Source organism: Abrus precatorius, unplaced genomic scaffold (assembly GCF_003935025.1).
Source record: "Abrus precatorius isolate BTA unplaced genomic scaffold, Abrus_2018 Scaffold3, whole genome shotgun sequence".
NCBI classification, from domain to species: Eukaryota; Viridiplantae; Streptophyta; class Magnoliopsida; order Fabales; family Fabaceae; genus Abrus; species Abrus precatorius.
Window position 1 is genome coordinate 6,643,682 of NW_020874373.1, and position 17,375 is coordinate 6,661,056.

General features: G+C 35.9%; 4 protein-coding genes across 7 annotated transcripts; 1 reads left to right on the plus strand and 3 right to left on the minus strand.

Moving 5' to 3' along the window:
• Nucleotides 1–80: 80 nt before the first annotated feature.
• On the minus strand, nucleotides 81–5,280 carry LOC113862848 (ankyrin repeat domain-containing protein 50). The gene is made up of 12 exons (XM_027496101.1): nucleotides 5,059–5,280; nucleotides 4,805–4,975; nucleotides 4,599–4,730; nucleotides 4,374–4,513; nucleotides 3,609–3,695; nucleotides 2,892–3,017; nucleotides 2,477–2,629; nucleotides 1,894–1,965; nucleotides 1,323–1,424; nucleotides 893–1,063; nucleotides 721–800; nucleotides 81–452 (listed from the first exon to the last, which is right to left on the minus strand). Exons 1-12 carry the CDS (start codon nucleotides 5,150–5,152, stop codon nucleotides 398–400), a joined length of 1,383 nt encoding a protein of 460 aa, XP_027351902.1. The 5' UTR covers nucleotides 5,153–5,280; the 3' UTR covers nucleotides 81–397.
• A 1,481-nt stretch (nucleotides 5,281–6,761) lies between these two features.
• On the minus strand, nucleotides 6,762–7,714 carry LOC113862059. Its single transcript, XM_027495214.1, has 2 exons — nucleotides 7,294–7,714; nucleotides 6,762–6,841 (listed from the first exon to the last, which is right to left on the minus strand). The coding sequence occupies exons 1-2, from the start codon at nucleotides 7,712–7,714 to the stop codon at nucleotides 6,762–6,764; spliced, it is 501 nt and encodes a 166-aa protein (XP_027351015.1).
• Nucleotides 7,715–9,663: 1,949 nt separating this feature from the next.
• LOC113862060 (receptor-like protein kinase ANXUR1) lies at nucleotides 9,664–12,258 on the plus strand. Its single transcript, XM_027495215.1, has one exon. The coding sequence runs from the start codon at nucleotides 9,664–9,666 to the stop codon at nucleotides 12,256–12,258; it is 2,595 nt and encodes an 864-aa protein (XP_027351016.1).
• A 450-nt stretch (nucleotides 12,259–12,708) lies between these two features.
• On the minus strand, nucleotides 12,709–16,412 carry LOC113861635. Of its 4 annotated transcripts, none has more exons than XM_027494595.1 (8): nucleotides 16,028–16,412; nucleotides 15,680–15,949; nucleotides 15,410–15,536; nucleotides 14,879–14,940; nucleotides 14,509–14,736; nucleotides 14,120–14,241; nucleotides 13,442–13,580; nucleotides 12,709–13,224 (listed from the first exon to the last, which is right to left on the minus strand). In XM_027494595.1, the coding sequence occupies exons 1-8, from the start codon at nucleotides 16,361–16,363 to the stop codon at nucleotides 13,126–13,128; spliced, it is 1,383 nt and encodes a 460-aa protein (XP_027350396.1). In that variant the 5' UTR covers nucleotides 16,364–16,412; the 3' UTR covers nucleotides 12,709–13,125. The 4 variants fall into 4 exon arrangements, 2 of the variants coding, with proteins under 2 accessions (XP_027350396.1, XP_027350395.1); XR_003504279.1 differs by having other exon boundaries at nucleotides 12,800–13,287; nucleotides 13,442–13,870; XM_027494594.1 differs by having other exon boundaries at nucleotides 12,807–13,287.
• Nucleotides 16,413–17,375: the final 963 nt, after the last annotated feature.

A 17,375-nucleotide genomic window follows, 5' to 3' on the forward strand; every position in this document is an offset into this window, starting at 1 on the left:
CCGAAAGAATCTGTTTTAAATTAGCTACAGTTGCACGAACTAGCATTTTACTACCAACAGTCGCGAAGAAAAGCCGACGAAATCATTCATACATAATCACCAAAAATAACACTGCCGATAGAAATTTGACAGCATGCACCTACCTGCTGCATTGCCATTTTCAAAACGCACCAATGCAGCAACAATTTTCGTAGACGTCAAATGTGGATAACCTTTCTAAATACTACAACAATTTTTAACGAAATAGATTACTAGCCGACTCTACCTGGAGGACTACCTTCTGAAAGAAAACACACACGCATTGTATGGGAAAAAAAGGATCATGCAAAAAAAGGGCAGCACCAACTTTAATGTTTTGGTCTCTCCTCTCTGCAAAAGGGCATTAGCAAAAACCCGACTATGATTTATTCTCAGCTGTGCCATGAAATTTCCTCCCAGCTTCGACAGCTTCCCTGTAAAAGATGATGCAACATGAGCTAAACACGCAAATAACATTTGAGAACTGTCTAGCTGATTGAAGACTTAAATGTGGACAATGTGAATAGCGATCTATCTATAAATCACTTGAAACTTAATTACTCCACTTAGTAATCATATCTGTTGAACAAGGATGCAGTAGTTTCTATAATGATTTCGTAAGTTGCAAGGCCTTTTCTTTTTTTACAATTTTATTTGGACATGCACTGGCAACAGGTATAAATAATAAACCAGTATGCAAACCTGAATGCATTTACAAGCTCCTTATTTTCAGGATCAAGCTTTACTCCCTCATAAAAAGCATTTGCAGCTTCATCAAATTTCTGCAAGAAGGAAAGCCAAGTATAGTTTTAGAAATGTGAATTACATATTCTGCTGCTAATGTCAAGGGGCAAAGGGTTCCCGGATAGCATGCCTGCAATACACGCAAAGCTGCCCCTTCCCTGTAACAAGCTTTTGGCCAATCTGGTCTTAATGCTCTGCAAGCCTTTGCATCAGCTAAAGCATGCTCAGCTTGCCCCAACCTAATCCAGCAGAGACTTCTATTGGATAACAAAGTAGCATCAGCGGGGTTCAGATCAATTGCCTGTAAATAAATTTCAAACAATGACAAGAAAACAACATTTCATAAATTGATCATTTTATAGAAAGACTGAAAGAGGTACAGGCAATTATATTTGTCAAACCACACTAGATGCTCATGTCCAGTAGACATTGCACAGAAACATTAATGACATATTACTCACAAGGGGGATGATCTGAACTTGTGCAAGAAAAGTACCCAAAAATACTAAGTTATAGTAGGAAAAAAAATTCAAGAGTCAAATGAGAGATTAGAGATTTACCTGTGTATAAGAATCTATTGCCATGTGATAGTCCTTCCTTTTAAAGGCCTCATCCCCTCTCGACTTTGCTTCTGCTGCTCTCTTTTTGGCTTCAGGTGCTACCTAGATAAGTTGACAAACAAAAAAAGAAATTATAACAGATACAAGATAAACTATATACTCATTAGCTGAAACCTAAAAGTTCAAAAATGTCCTTTTAAGAACAAATTAATCACGGATTACCTACTTAACAATGTATTAAAAGCTCAAATATCTTTTAAGAAAGTTTAAGCATGTAAACATATTTGATATGGAATAATCAACTAGAAGAATGAGGCTGACCACAATCTTCTTTTGTAAAAGAAACCTAAACTCAGGGTGAATGCATAATCTTTGAAACAATGCAGAATATAAAGATGAGAGAGAGAAGGACCAAGAGAGAAAATCCTTTTGATTGAATAAGCATAATTATATGGGACTCAAATTTCTTCTGCATTTACAAAATGAGTGCGGCTCTTTACATTCAATAGCACAGCTGCAACACAGTTAAAAGAAATACAGGTAACACATATTTAGCAAAAGAAAAGCACACCTCTGGGACATTTTGCTCCTGAAAAGCAGCATCCTTGGGCCGATTAATTTCTTTAGCATTTACAAATTCATCCTGCATATTTTCCTTCAAACTTAGTAAAAAGACTGAGAAATCCACTTTGTCAGACAGCATAGAAACTAGCATCAGACAGCATTTAATTGTCCATTTTTTAAACTGGAAAATGAGTAGAATATGCTTGAGATTATATACTGGTGAAAGTCTTAACCAAAACCAGTTAAAGGATTGAGAATTTTAGAAGTGTCAGAAGCATATAGAGCCTATTCTTGGTTGGAGGATTGAATATTTGCTGCTCAGCTAGTGCAGAGGATATCTTTAATTACTTGGCATTTTAATTTAGAAAGCTACAGAAAAATTCTAGAGAATGCCCTGTTTTTTGTAACAAAATAAATGCAGAACATATTTCCTTCTGGATAACGTACAAATTTACATGGCAAATATTTGTATTTTATGAGAATGATGTAACTTTGTCAAGCATGATTTCATAGTTATTTGATGTTCTTGCTGCAGAGATATGGCTTTGCTCAGTCCACTAGGGCATAAGAGAAATTTAGGATTCCAGTACCTGTTGCTTTTTAGTTTCAGATTGCATATACTCAAGTATCCCATCAATAGTCCAAGTAGGAACTGTATCAATTTTGGAAGTCAAGGGGAACAATATCTCAACTGCTCCACGATTGCCCCTTGCAGCTGCAACCTGAATTGGCTTAACACCATCCTGTGATGCAAACAGATGTCAAATTTTATTCCAAATATTCATTCAAGCACATTTTTACCACAACCGTAAGTACTGCATGTGATAAACAGAGACATTATTGAATCGTACTGAAAGTTTGGAAAGACAAATGAATCTGAGTACTGTTTGGGTGTTCTTAGGACTATTGCGTTACTAGATAAGTAAACTAGCACTATTTTGTTGGTCATGGATTCCTATGCTGACAGTACAAGAAAATAACTTTGGGACATAAAATCTTTCTCACCTCGTCAGAGACATTAGGATCAGCTCCAGCTTTCAATAAGCAATTTATTAGTTCTAGACTTCCATTATCAGCTGCAATGTGCAAAGGAGTTGCTCCACCAGCACTTATATTTACTTTAGCACCTGCCTGCATATAAATATTCATTAAATGAGATCTCAATTGCAGGGTTTATTCATATATGTAGGTATGCATAAATATGAGATATTTTCTTATCCATGTATATTTGATAAGAAAACATTCCCCCCCTATCCATATTCATTTGGACAGTATAACAAAACTTCTAGAGTACATACGTAAACATCAATGGATCGGTATGGTTACATCTAGAGACATCTTGCAAGCAGAAGCACATTCTTCAAAAAAATACACAGTTCAATCCAGCTTACCATTGCTTTAAACATATTTTACCGACGTGACTCTTTTTCATTTTCTAGATTTAGTATGTCAAAATACTCCTCTCACTAGTTCTCTTTCCTTCCTAGTACATTTTTGTACTTTGAAATAACTAATCCTTATGAATAGAAAACACAAATAAATTGTAAACCTGATTGCATTGAAATAACAATTCTCTTATAGTACTTGTATCTTTTGTACAATTTCCATGTTGGAGTATCTATATCATACCATGCATTCTAAATTTGTTCCATGTTTCATAGATTCAAACAGATGCATGATGTAAAAAAAGCCAAAGTTCACAAGTTGAGAAAGATGTGGAACCTGAATTAACAGCTCTAAGCATGCCAGAGATCCGGCTGCCACAGCAGAAAGTAGGGGAGTAATACCATCATCAGTTTCAGCATTAGGCTGCGGAATAACATCAGTAGTATGAAAGGGAGAATATTATTGTTGTTCTATCAATCGAAGGGTGCTATTCAATAAAATATTAATTCAAAAACTAAAATTGAAATCTTATTTGAATCATTGGCATCCTCATGAAAGGCCATTTGTTTTTAAAATTACAATATTAAAATCATATAACACAAAAATAACATACTTTTGTTCTACAGTACAAAATAAACAAGTCTAAGGCATTGTATTACTAGGTAGCAGCCATGAATCAAGCACGGAGATTAAATTAATCCCAGCGAACTATTTAAGCAAACAGATCTCCATGACAAGGCAAATTTGATATAGCTTAAGCTGATTGCAATCATTTCACTAATCCAATCATAGAATTATTGACGTGGGAATAAGAAAAAATTGTGCAACTATAGCATTATTGATTACTGGCATGTGGTCATATGACTAATACTTCTTAGTTCCACTAACCCAGAAGTTAGAAAAGGAAAATACTTTTTGCAACAAGAAACAGAATACACTCTGCATATCGGTATAAAATTCACTTAGAAACAAGAAAAGGACACCTCTTTTGAATGAATAAAGTTCCAAACAAAGAAGTACACCAGAACATTATTTAGCATCAAAGCTTCAAATCAATTATATTAGGCTAGGAAAAAGAAACAGAATAAAAAGAGAGCTTACATTTGCTCCATGTTCTAACAAAACAGTGACAGCCGCTGGCTGGGCATGACCGGCAGCCCAAACCAACGGCGTTCCTGCATCGCTTTCTAAGTCAGGATTAATTCCCCTGGACAGCAAATGCTTCAGCAGCTCAGTATCTCCTGAAACCACAGATTACAACAGGAATTAAAAAACGATTGTTTTTGAATGATAAAAACATGAAGATAAAGAGAAGTGAGAATAGACCTATCCCTGCAGAATGGTGCAAAGCCGTAGCACCTAGGTTGCTAGCCACAGTGGGATCAGCACCATGGTCAATCAGACATTTAGCAGTATCAGTGTGTCCTCTATGAGCAGCATGAATGAGAGCAGTCTTGCCTGACAATCAATAGCAACAATTAATATATGAGAAAACGACAAAGAATAACAGAGAGAAAGAGGAATCATCCCACCTTCGTCATCTTGAGAATCGACGGGAATGTTCAAATGGTGTAAAAGGTAGTTGCAGACATTGGTGTGGCCTTCAAGAGCAGCAAAATGCAGTGCCCCTCGCTTGTTAGCATCCTTAATTGCTTCCACTGTTTTGGCTAAATCCTTGCCCTCGTTCAACTGCTCCGCCAAATCTACCAAAACAAATAAACAATCAAAGATGACATCACAATAGAGAGAAAGAGAGAAAGAGAGAGAGAGTAAAACATATACATACTCTTGAAGAGATCGAGATTTCCAGTGCGAGCGGCATTGAGGAATAACTGAACTTTGTGCCTCACTGCAAGTGCGTCAGAAGCATCGGGAGTCATAGAAGCAGTGGAATTGGGATTGAAATTGCTTCTTCCTTCCTTTATCGTATTGTTTGAGATTAGATTCAGTGTCTTCTTCAGTTCAAAGACTCTGAAACCTCTTAGACTCTCACTCTCATTTCTGAGTTTATAGGGTAATACTGTTTGTGTTTAAGACTTATAAATTAAATTATTTTTTATTGGTTAATTTTTTTTAAAATAATCATAATTAAATATTTTTAAGGAATCAATATAATTGTCTTCTAGGTTATAAAATGGGTATACATTTTAACTAATTCTTAAAACTTTTAGCTAAATGTGTTATGTATTATTTTATTTTATATTGAAGGTCCATAAAAAGTTTGTGCTCATTGAACAAGTAATTTAATAAATTTGAAACCTTTATCTTTTCCATCTAGAATTAAATTCTATAAAATTATATTTAAATTTTTATATAATGAACAAAATATTTGGTTAATATTAATTTTTAACCATTCAATATTATTGTATACAATAATGTATAACAAAAATAATATGAAAAGTTATTTTAAAATAAAATTAATTTATTATATTTTTATTTTTTTAATATTTTACTTACTTTGGTAAAATAAAAAGAAACTAACATGAAATATTAAAATGTTATTGTTATTCTTATAAAAATGATATTATTAATTTTATCTTTATCTATGATAATATGCATTTACCGTTATTTTAGAACTTTCTTATATCATTTCTTCCTTTTTATAGTATTATTTAATTATTATATTATTCCTTGCTTATTATATTTTTTTAATTTATTTTTTTCATATATTTTTTATTTTAAATATTATTTAATAAAATATTTAATTTTTACATTATTATTTTATCATAAGTATGAAATATACATGTAGCTATTTATTTAGGTTCATATTATTTAATTATTTAACAGTAATTTTATTCTTCAATTGTCTATAGATTACTTTACTGTTAAAGATTATAATATAAATAAATTACTGTATGTCAATCTTACTTAACCAGTAATTATGATTCTGCACTAAAATATCTTGATCATTTATCTAATCTAAAAATACATAATCATGATCAACTAATAAACTACAAAATTTAGTGATTCACGATAAAAGAAATATATATCTATTTTATATTACTTACTTTATCTTTTTATAATAAAATATGAATTTACATACAAATACATATTATTTGGAAGCTGGGAAAGAAAGAGAAGACCCCTATGCCCTGGTTTTTGCAGGGGCTCAAAATTGTTTACATGAATTGACCTTTGGAGAGACAGTTGCACATACTAAAAATACATATAATAATAAAAAAAAAGGGTAAAGGAAAAACGGGGTAATTGATCAAACTTAGACCAATCTTTTAATTGGAGCCACCCATTCATTGCATTGCATTGGTTTAGCTCCAACAAAAACCCCCCAACGAAAGCTGCACAGTTTTTCTTTCTTTTATTTTTCCTTCAAACTTTTTCTCTGTTTTTTTAACTGCCCAAAAACGAGAAAATAGAATGAAACTTGAAGCTGGCTCCTCTTCTTTCTCTGTTTTCTGCTTATGCTTTTTTTTTTTTTTACACTTTCTCTGTGCATCCCTAGAAACTCCCTCTGTACAAGACATCCACAATTTAATGAGACTGCATTACAGAACAAGCTACAGCCTGAGCCCAGTGCCTTAACTTGGTCTTTACATGTTCAGGGTCATCTCCTGCATACATACATACATACATATTCAACAAACAAATTACCAACAACACAAAATTTCAAGTATTCATGGAATGCACATGCATGCTAATACGAGATAAAGATATAACATTTTATTGTTACGTAACAAGAATATGTTATGCTAATACACATGGGATACATTACACAATATACATTCTTAAAAATAACATTCTCCATTGATTTGGCAGTCTTAAAATATTTGCATGTATAAATTAAGTTCTCAAAACTATTAATCTCTCAAATGAACAAATCGACACAAGATATCATGTAATGTAATATAACGTACTATAATACAACAATAATCAAAGCCTTATTTTATTAGGTGAGGTGGACTACATCATCAGATAATGTTATTGAACTGGGAATGATAATTATATAATATAGAAGAAGAAATAATGCATATATGCATGGATAGAGGTGAGAGTAATGAAAGACCTGGGCTACAAATCTTCCAAGAATCTGAAGGATCAGCTGCACAGATAGGGCTGCCAAAGGAAGAAGAGGCGCGGCTATGAGGGGTAGAGACAGGGCTCGGAGATAGCTGGCGGTTGACGGCGAAATAGAGGTCGAGAGCCGGCAACGTGTTGCACAGTGTCTGTCCATCTTCCTCGTTGAATCCGAAACCTAATTCTATGCACCCTTTCAGCTCCCTCATGTCATCGTCCGTTACATCATCTTCACAACTTTGAATACTGTTCCTTCTCCTCTCTTGTCTTCTCCTTCTCTCCCACGCCATGTCTCCCAGCTTTTCACTCATCGATAACTGCTTCGATAAACACTTCCTTTGCTTCCACGCGCGTCCAGCCAACGCCATTTGTTGCAACTCCATTTGAACCACTTGATCTTCTTCCCTCATCTCCACTTGCTGTTTAATCAACATAATGTATATACACCTAGTACCCTTATAGATATGGCTAAATTAACGGTACTTAATTTGTTTTCTTGAATGTAAGTGCGGTGGTGCCGACGGCGGAGGCAGCTAAGAAAGACCGCGGCTGCCTCGCCGTGCCGCAGTGAAGGGTGGATTAGTGTGGAGACGAGGGACTTTGGTGATATTGGAATGAATGGTGAAAGTGGAAAATGGAGGTATCTAAATAGGAACTATTAATGGGGGTTAAGTTTGGTGCTTTGTATTCAACCATTCGTTTGTAACTGTCCTCAGCGTTAATTATAGGAGGAAGGTGAGGAATATTTAGTAGAGTGCAGCTACATTTGGGTATAATCTTCGCCATAAAGTGGAATATGCTTTACTTGAACCATTAATTCCAAAATTTATGAGCCTCTACTTCGCTTCCTTCTACTAATAGCATTATTGCAATTTTGCAATTGATCCCTGATGTATCATTGCATGCATGCATGTCTCAGTGTTTACGTTTTTCTATCATTTTCGCGTTGCCGCGTTCTCTCACTTTGCATTTCATGCACAACGTGTCATCGTTGCATGCAACCACAATTGGAATACCAACCTAACAATTATACTTTGTTTATACATAACGAAAACAAATCTTATACTATTCTTAGATCACGTTCTTTTTGTGTAACAAAACAAACAATTTATTCAAATTTACTCCTGTCAGTGTTTCTTTACCTGATACAAGAAGTGTTGAACTCAAAATTTTGTTGTGTAAATACATATAATAATTACTAATCATTATATCTTGCTCGTGCTTTGCATGGATTATACATTAATTATTATATAAAATACTTAGAATAACAAATAAAAGATAAATATTAAGAAATTAAAAAACAACTATTTGAAATATAATCAAATTAATTTTTTTTCATTTCATCTAATATTTCTATTTTCATCCACCTTTAATTTAATATATTTATAAAACATTAGAAATGAAACTGTTAGAGGAATATATACCTATCTGTCTATATACTTGTTTATACATAAAATAAAAGATATAACCCTTTTATTTACAAAAATGAAACATTTTATGGTCAAAATTATGAAACGTTTATTTTATTTTATTTTACATATATGCAAATAATAGTGGTATGATGATAATTTATTAATGATTTTTAGTAATTAATAATAGTATTTACTGTTAAACTATGTTTTTATTTTATTTTTTGAAAATATAATGTTACTATTCATGGTTTTTCTTACAATAATAAAATTATTTTACTATAATTTATAACGTACATATATCTTACTGTTATGGACATGCTAGTCAATATGATTCATGTCGTCATGCATTATGCGAAGTTTTAGCAGTTACGACAAAACTTGAACATAATCTCTTGGATGACATGAGAGCTAAAGTGGCCGAGTTTTGAAGTTGTATATTGATTACCTCGTTTCAGTGTATGGAATGACAGACTCTGAACAAAAGCTACCAGTCCACAAATTCTATTGAATGCTAAAAATAGCTTAGACTCATGACATGTTTCAAATTCAAACCACGCTGTAACCAATCCAATTCATTCAATTACGATACTTTCTCCCCACCTCCCATTCTAAGTATGGAAAAGAAACCAAAAAATGTACCCAAAGAGGATCATAATACAAAGAAAGATAGAAACTTGATCATTTTTTCCTTCTTGCCTGGTTTGGTTCCTCCAACCCAGGTAGGTTCTTAGTTGCTCGAGTCCATGGATGATTAAGATGGCTTAAACAAGCACCTTATCATCCAAACACACAGAAAAACCAAGAAGCCATTCACGCCTTTTCAGCGTACAGGAAAATCCTTCTTGTTTTGTAAGTTGTAATATAATTTTGTTATCACACAGCTCATTTTCCTGTACGCCAAAACGTGTGTTCCTTTGGATTTTCTTTATCTTTTGTATTTTTCAATCATGCATGCTAGTGCAAAGAGTGTCTTGCTTTCCCTTGTTTGCATCTCTGTTTTGGTGCATGGGATTCATGCTGAATGGAGAGAGGAGACAGGTTCTTTGGTCTTAGGTTGTGGGTTGGATGAAGGAGGTGCCAAAGATAATGATGGAAGGCAATGGAGTCCTGACAACAAGTTTCTGGAGGCAAATAGTGATTCAAAAACATCCAAAGCCTCATACCAAGACCCTTCCCTTACATCTGAGGTTCCATACATGTCTGCACGAGTTTTCTCATCTGAGACAAAATACAATTTCCCTGTTCAACCTGATAAGCGCTATTGGCTCAGGCTTCATTTTTATCCCTCTCTTTACGGCAGTTTCAACCCCTCTGATTCATATTTTTCAGTGACTGCAAATGGGGTTACCCTCCTCTCCAATTTCAGCGCTTCAATCATTTGTGAGGCCCTCTCACAAGCCTACATCGACAGAGAGTATTCCCTTGCTCCTTTGAATACAGACACTTTGACCCTCACCTTCAAGCCTTCTGACAAGTCCAATGGGGCTTTTGCATTCGTGAATGGCATTCAGTTGATCCCAATGCCCGAGTTGTTTGATTCCGCTGCATTGGTAGGGATGTCTGACCAAACCATGGATGTCAAGAGCTTGAATTTGCAAACCATGTTTAGACTTAATGTTGGTGGACAGTATATATCTCCTACCCAAGATTCTGGCCTTACAAGGATGTGGTATGATGACACACCTTACCTTTTTGGTGCAGCCACTGGTGTCACCAACCAGGCTGAGAAGGATGTTTCCATCAACTACCAGACCATGCCACAGTACATTGCCCCTCCTAATGTCTACTCCACATCAAGATCAATGGGGAATGATAAGGATGTCAACATGGGCTATAATCTCACTTGGATGTTCCATATCGATCCTAATTCCATGTACCTTACAAGGTTGCATTTCTGTGATTACTATTATTCCAAGATCAATGAGATTGTTTTCAACATATTTGTCAACAACCAAACGGCACAAGTTGAGGCGGATGTGATTGGGTGGACAGGAGGCAAAGGCGTGCCAACTTATAAGGACTATGTGGTGTATGTCCAAGGTGGGGAGGGTGATCAGCACCTATGGCTAGCTCTTCATCCTGCACCTGAGACCAAGCCAGAGTACTATGATGCCATACTCAATGGGGTGGAGATATTCAAGCTCAATGACAGAGACTTGTCTGCTCCTAATCCTACTCCTTCGGAATTGCTCCTCCAGCAGGAAGAGGAGGATGCAGGTTTCACAAACAGCAGAGGATATCACAAGACTGCTGTTATTGGTGGAGCTGCTGGAGGTGCTGCGGGTGCTGCCTTCATGGCTGTAATATGTGTTGCTGTCTACAACAAGAAGAAGAGAGCACCAGGGTCATATACTCACACAAGCTGGTTGCCTCTTTATTTGAACTCAAACGCGAATAGCAGCAAATCCACCTCGTGTGGGAAGAGCATTAATAGTGCCAACTTATCTGCCATGGCTCAAGGTCTTTGCCGCTATTTCTCCTTACAAGAGATAAAGAAAGCAACCAAGAATTTTGATGAGGCCAACGTTATTGGGGTTGGTGGATTTGGAAAGGTGTACAAGGGTGACATTGATAATGGAATTAAGGTGGCAATTAAGAGGTCAAACCCGCAGTCAGAACAAGGAGTTAATGAATTCCAAACTGAAATTGAGATGCTTTCAAAGCTGAGACACAAGCATTTGGTATCCTTGATTGGATTTTGTGAAGAAAATGATGAGATGTGCCTGGTTTATGACTACATGGCTCTTGGCACCTTTAGGGAACATCTTTACAAGGGCAACAAGCCAATGGCTACTCTATCATGGAAGCAACGGTTGGAGATTTGCATTGGAGCAGCAAGAGGGCTTCACTACCTTCACACAGGGGCCAAGTACACCATCATTCATAGAGATGTCAAAACAACAAACATTCTCTTGGATGAAAACTGGGCTGCCAAGGTTTCAGATTTTGGGTTGTCAAAAACGGGTCCAAATATGAATACTGGTCACGTTAGTACTGTGGTGAAGGGTAGTTTTGGCTATTTGGATCCTGAATACTTCAGGAGGCAACAGTTGACTGAAAAATCTGATGTATACTCATTTGGGGTTGTTCTGTTTGAAGCCCTTTGTGCAAGGCCTGCTCTGAATCCTAGTCTTCCAAAGGATCAGGTTAGTCTTGCAGAATGGGCATTGCTCTGCAAGCAAAAAGGAACTCTAGAGGATATCATTGATCCCTGCCTCAAAGGAAAGATTAATCCAGAAAGCTTGAAGAAGTTTGTAGACAGTGCTGAAAAGTGTTTGTCTGATCATGGTGTTGATCGTCCCTCCATGAATGATCTATTGTGGAATCTCGAATTTGCTCTCAACCTGCAAGATAACGAAGGTGGTTCAACTCGCCCTGCACGTGTTGAAGAGAGTGAGTTTGAAGAAATAAGCTTGGGGGACAACGACATGGCAAACCATTATAAAAACCTGAGCCTTGGAAGTGAGCATGAGCTTGACCATGATTCCAATATGAATTCCAATCCCACCTTCTCACAACTTGCCAATCAAAGCGGCCGATAAAGAGAAATGCTCTAGGTGGTTGTTTTGCTCTAGGGTAAACAGCTTCGTGCTTTCAAAGAAGCCCTGGATTTCAAGCAAATAAAACTGGCTATTTTGCGTTGCTTCGAAGTATATAAGGCACCGATTGTTCCTTTTATCTGTTGGGTTTTTAATTTCTATTTTTTCCTCCCCACTATCATGTTTTTCTACATATAAATATGAACATAATGTATACCTTGTTTCTGTCGGATATGTTTCCACAAAATCTGAAAATCATTCGTCATGTTTCTAGAGTTCTGCATGGACAGCATTCGGGTAACTTGTTGCTTGTGAATACTGAGACTGTTTATTAGAATTATAGAAAACCTCACTTATCCTTTTCATCACCGGTTTTGTTTGGTTGTCTAAGTTCAAGTTGACTTGTAATGCGTGCTTTATGCTGCCTAAAAACCAGAAAGAGTTGTTTCGTATAAAAGTAAGCAGTGCTGTATCTTATCTTGAAGGCAAAAGTCGCATTCAGTACAGGTTCTAACTATTCAAATTTCATGTTTTCTTTAGGTGAAATTTGAAAAGGAAAATACTTGTTCTGCATATGAGAAAAAGGATGTTGTAATAATTTCAGGGACACAATTTAATTCGTTCCCAACAAAACAATAATGCCACTATCTCTTAAGAAAAAGACATGTAAATTACATGTGTGTTGTTTCATGTCATCATGTGGCTGTTGAGGGAGCCAAGGCCCCTATTGCCCCAAAGGAGAGTTCCAATTTCAAGCAAAATCTTCAGTTGACCATGACGTATTGACGTTGCTTTTGGGGAGATTTCCTTTGCATGGATATGAAATCAATTTTCCGTTGCCAAAGGAGAGACATTCCTGAGCACCATGGCCTACTTAGCAAGTTCGTATGCTTGGTCTTCATTCATCTTTATTTCTGACTCCAAACCAGGGAATTGTCCAATATCATGACCTTCCAGTGGTTGAAACTCCTGATTTAAACCAACAGCAAACTCTGCACGGTCAATTTCAGGGCTTTGGAAATAGTCTGCAATCTGTGTCACAAATGTCCAACTGAATTTTGAGCAACAACAGGATATTTTAAAGCACTTCATTGAAACCGAATCACTTATGGTACAATTAGCATGTTAAAAATGTTTGAGGCAAACAAGTGATATCAATCGACAAGTCAAAGTTAAAGTGGCATACATGGTTAGCGAGAGCCATTCCACTTAAAACTGCCGCCTCTATATTAGAACCTAGTAGCCAATCACCACATATCCCAGCCCTTCCAAAGGGATCAAAGATGCAAGGAATTCCAGGTGTATTAGTTGGAAGAGCTGCACCCCTGTAAATGTCAGAATAAGATAATAATAATTTTCAATGAATTAAGTTTACATACAATGGTCTAGAGCAACCAATATTATCTTTAAAATACTGAGATTATTTAAATATTATCCCATCTGGTTTGTTGAGGCTTGAGCAGTGGCTGAGAACAACCACACAAGAAATGCTACTGAGGGAGCATGTGCAATTAACATTTTGACTATCAGGCAACTGAACCATTTGAGAAGTCACGTTGTGGTCAATGACATCACATTTTTTCTGTACCCCTTCCCATGTAGCATATTGTGCCTACTAAAGAAAAACATTAATATTCATATCCTCATCCTCCAGCATAATAAAAACCCTTATTATTTAAAGTCCTTTCTTTAAACTTGATTTGACCCAAGTACAGTGATTCAAGTTAATTGCTAATTCTATTCAATCATCTAGTTTTCTTCTTTTGTTCCCTTTTTCTCCTCATTAACCCAGATTTTTCATTCATAGCGTACACATATAAAAGCAACAAACATCAATATTTTGAGATGAGTATATGACCCTTACCATAGTTGGAGTCTGGTATAAAAAGGTTTTGGAAGTGACCCTTTTGATAATCCAAGGGCAGCCTCAATACCCTCTAGCATGCCATCGTTTACCTTTGCTGCTGTAGCAGTAGGGATGTTTTCCTGATAAACAAAATTTGACTCAAATTTGAGTTATAGAAGGCCCTAATCATTGCATGAAATACACGTTAATAAAAAGTTCTAACCAATGCATGATAATATAGGATATAAATAAATTAATCGAGTCCAATTCTAGACAAGGTACATCATCGTTAATATTACAAGCCATTCCCCAAAAAAATGAATGTGAGCCTAAAGCCATCTAACAGTTGCAAAGAAACTATTTCATAAATCGTAGTATCACACTGATTTGATAATTCAACCACCAACCTGTGGAACCTTGTTCTGTTTTCCATAAGCAGCAGTGCTCAGAAAGGTCCAACAGTGTGGGCTACCATTCTGGGAAGTCAGTAGCTTCTTGGTATTATTGGCCATCCATGACACTGAATCAATTCCTCTCACAAAAGCTCCTTCAAAAGGAACTTCTGTGCTGCCTGGAAAAGGAAGAGGATCCTCAAATGCTGCCAGAAGGGCCCATATTGAACTCAGCTCCAACCTCTAACACAATGAAAAATACAACAGAGACAAGAAACAGTATGAGATGAATATAAACAATCCTTAACAATGAATGAAACTGATGAGATTGATAGCACTAGCTCATCAAATCAAATGAACTGAACAGGGCATGTCCTGGATTGACCTTCATTTGTTTTGCAATCAGTGGTAAACCAGACGTCATAAGCAAGCGATTTGCACATTTTCCTGTTGGCAAACAGAGAAATAGTCACTCACTACAAGAAGCCAAAATTTGGGTTACTGTTTCCATAACAGGGGTAACCGCGCAGAAGAAGCCAAAAACTGTACAAATTTTCAGATATTAATACAACGAATCTTGCTAACCAGTACCCTTGCACTGGTTAAGAAATAAAAAAATAGAAAGTTTGTATTGGAAATCACATCGGGAATGTATTAGAAATCGCAGTGCGACAACAATTATGAAATTATCAATAAAAACTTCCTATTTTAAATTCCTTAACTAGGGCACTGATTACCATTTTCCTAATACAATTTCAGAACAACAATCCAACTGACATCCAGAAAAGTAAAGCCCTATCCTTTGGTAGTTTTTGTTTTTAACTCGAGAAAAAAGAAATGAAGTCTACATTGAAATCACTTTAGCAAGGAAGCATAACGAAGAAACGATACATTTAAGATGGGTATATAAAGTTACCATTGTGTGCAATAACAATTGCATCGAACTTGCCACAAGGCTTTCCATTTTCACTCAAGTGCCACATTCCATTGAAGGGCTCCAGTTTACTGATCCAGCATGGTCTCACCACATTAACCATGCGAGTCTGCACGATAGTTAGAGTCTTAACAGCAGCAAAAACTGAAATAATAACGGCAACAAAACAGGTGTTTAACAGGGATATTTTAATTCAAACCACTTAGTTGCAATTCTTTAATCATTAAATTGATTGAATAAGCATCTAATCACCTCAGAGAGCAAGGAATCAGCAAGAAAGCGCATTCCATTAGTGGCTATATATTTTGGAGGAGAGGGTAGAAACGGAACAAAGTTACCACCACTGTGAAGCTCTCCAATGGTACCCTTCCACTCGAGGACCAAACCCTTGTCCATCCAAGCATTGAAGAGTTCAGCAAAGCGAGAATCGTTCACTGTAAAGAACTGAGCCGCATGGTCGAATATTAAGGGATGAGGATCGATAACCCTGGTTCCCATTCGTCCTCCTAGACCATGAATACCCTACGATTACGAAACGACGTCGCATTTAGAAACGGTGAATTAGAACAGAGAGGAGAAGAGAAGAAAGAGGAAACTGACGGTGTCGAATAGGGTGGAGCGAACACCGCGTTTGTCTAAAAAGATGGCGCAAATGATGCCGGCGATGCCGCCGCCGATGATGGCAACGTTGGGGTCATCGGAGAGAGGAGAAGTGAAGGTGACTTGCTCTTGATTGAAGGATTTCTTGAGAATTGATCTTCTAGAGGTTCCGTATGATGATTTTCTGCGGTTTTTGGAGGAGGAAGATTTTTGCATCTTCACCGTGCCATTGCCACAACTACATCTACTCAGCACTGGACTCGTGGATGGCCACGCGCACGGGGCAAGTGGTAACACTTTCCAGTTCTTCAAGTTCAGCGGTTGAAGTGCAACCATGGCTTCCGAGATTGGTTTGGACTTGGAAAACCCAACTATACCGCCACATTTTTTCCATTCATTCTCGTTTATTTATCTCACAATACGTAGATATTTTTAAGTATCATCGATTAATCTCTTCATAATTCAGATTATGAAAAATGTTTCATTTCATTTTTTAAATTGACACATTAGTTTAATCTTTTTTATTTTTAAAAATTATTTGAATCTTAAGTTTAGCAATTTTATCAGTTAATTTAGTTTTTCAACCTTAACTTTATTATCTAGACTATACTTTTTTTACAACTTCCAGACCAAATTAGCTAATGATTATAAAAGGAAAATTATTTTTTTATAAATGATTATTAAAATTCAATAATAACTTTATTTTTACGTAATTCAAGAAATTATTTAAAAACCAGAGTATTGTTTCACTCGTATTTATTAATATCATTATTTTTTTCTTTTCATTTTTATCTGTGGCAACTGGCAAGGGAGCATGAGATAATTTAAGCACATATTTGATAACACTTTAATTTAAAAATAAACTGAATTAAACAAAACATCATCATCACTCTCTTCTTTTGTTAATCATGTTTTTATCAATTTACCTTTTTTTTATTTCTTTTTTAAATTTTTATCTAAAATAAAAAATTACTAAGTATCTTCAAACTCGAGGTGCAAAATTAAACCCCACTTACGTTTCACATTTGCCGTTGATCCAAAGAAATTTACGCACGAAGTATTGGAAACATTCGCATTCATCCATAAGTTCGACCAAAAACAAAAGTCATCCACGGTCTACAAATTTAGGGAAACACAATATGAATAATTAATTATATTGGAATTTTTATGTTCATTTTTTACTGTTTTCATACTTACATCCCGCCAGCATAAATACAATTTAATCTAATAATAAACATAATCAAATCCAAGAAAAACTCTGGAACAATTAAATCGCAAATATCCATTGTTTTATCTAGTATCACGTGATCTTGAATGTGTCTCTCCTACTAACAACGTCGAATCCAGC

Excerpts from the sequence above, each read along its gene's own strand:
- LOC113861635 (XM_027494594.1), bottom strand. The coding sequence starts at position 16,363 with ATGGTTGCACTTCAACCGCTGAACTTGAAGAACTGGAAAGTGTTACCA. Across the intron at positions 15,537-15,679 it reads CTGATTCCTTGCTCTCTGAG|ACTCGCATGGTTAATGTGGT; the intron begins GTGATTAGATGC and ends ACTATCGTGCAG. Across the intron at positions 14,941-15,409 it reads AATTGTTATTGCACACAATG|GAAAATGTGCAAATCGCTTG; the intron begins GTAACTTTATAT and ends GTTTGCCAACAG.
- LOC113862060 (XM_027495215.1), top strand. The coding sequence starts at position 9,664 with ATGCATGCTAGTGCAAAGAGTGTCTTGCTTTCCCTTGTTTGCATCTCT.
- LOC113862848 (XM_027496101.1), bottom strand. The coding sequence starts at position 5,152 with ATGACTCCCGATGCTTCTGACGCACTTGCAGTGAGGCACAAAGTTCAG. Across the intron at positions 3,696-4,373 it reads TGTTAGAACATGGAGCAAAT|CCTAATGCTGAAACTGATGA; the intron begins GTAAGCTCTCTT and ends GTTATTCCGCAG. Across the intron at positions 453-720 it reads GAGCTTGTAAATGCATTCAG|GGAAGCTGTCGAAGCTGGGA; the intron begins GTTTGCATACTG and ends CATCTTTTACAG.
- LOC113862059 (XM_027495214.1), bottom strand. The coding sequence starts at position 7,714 with ATGAGGGAAGAAGATCAAGTGGTTCAAATGGAGTTGCAACAAATGGCG. Across the intron at positions 6,842-7,293 it reads TTGGAAGATTTGTAGCCCAG|GAGATGACCCTGAACATGTA; the intron begins GTCTTTCATTAC and ends GTATGTATGCAG.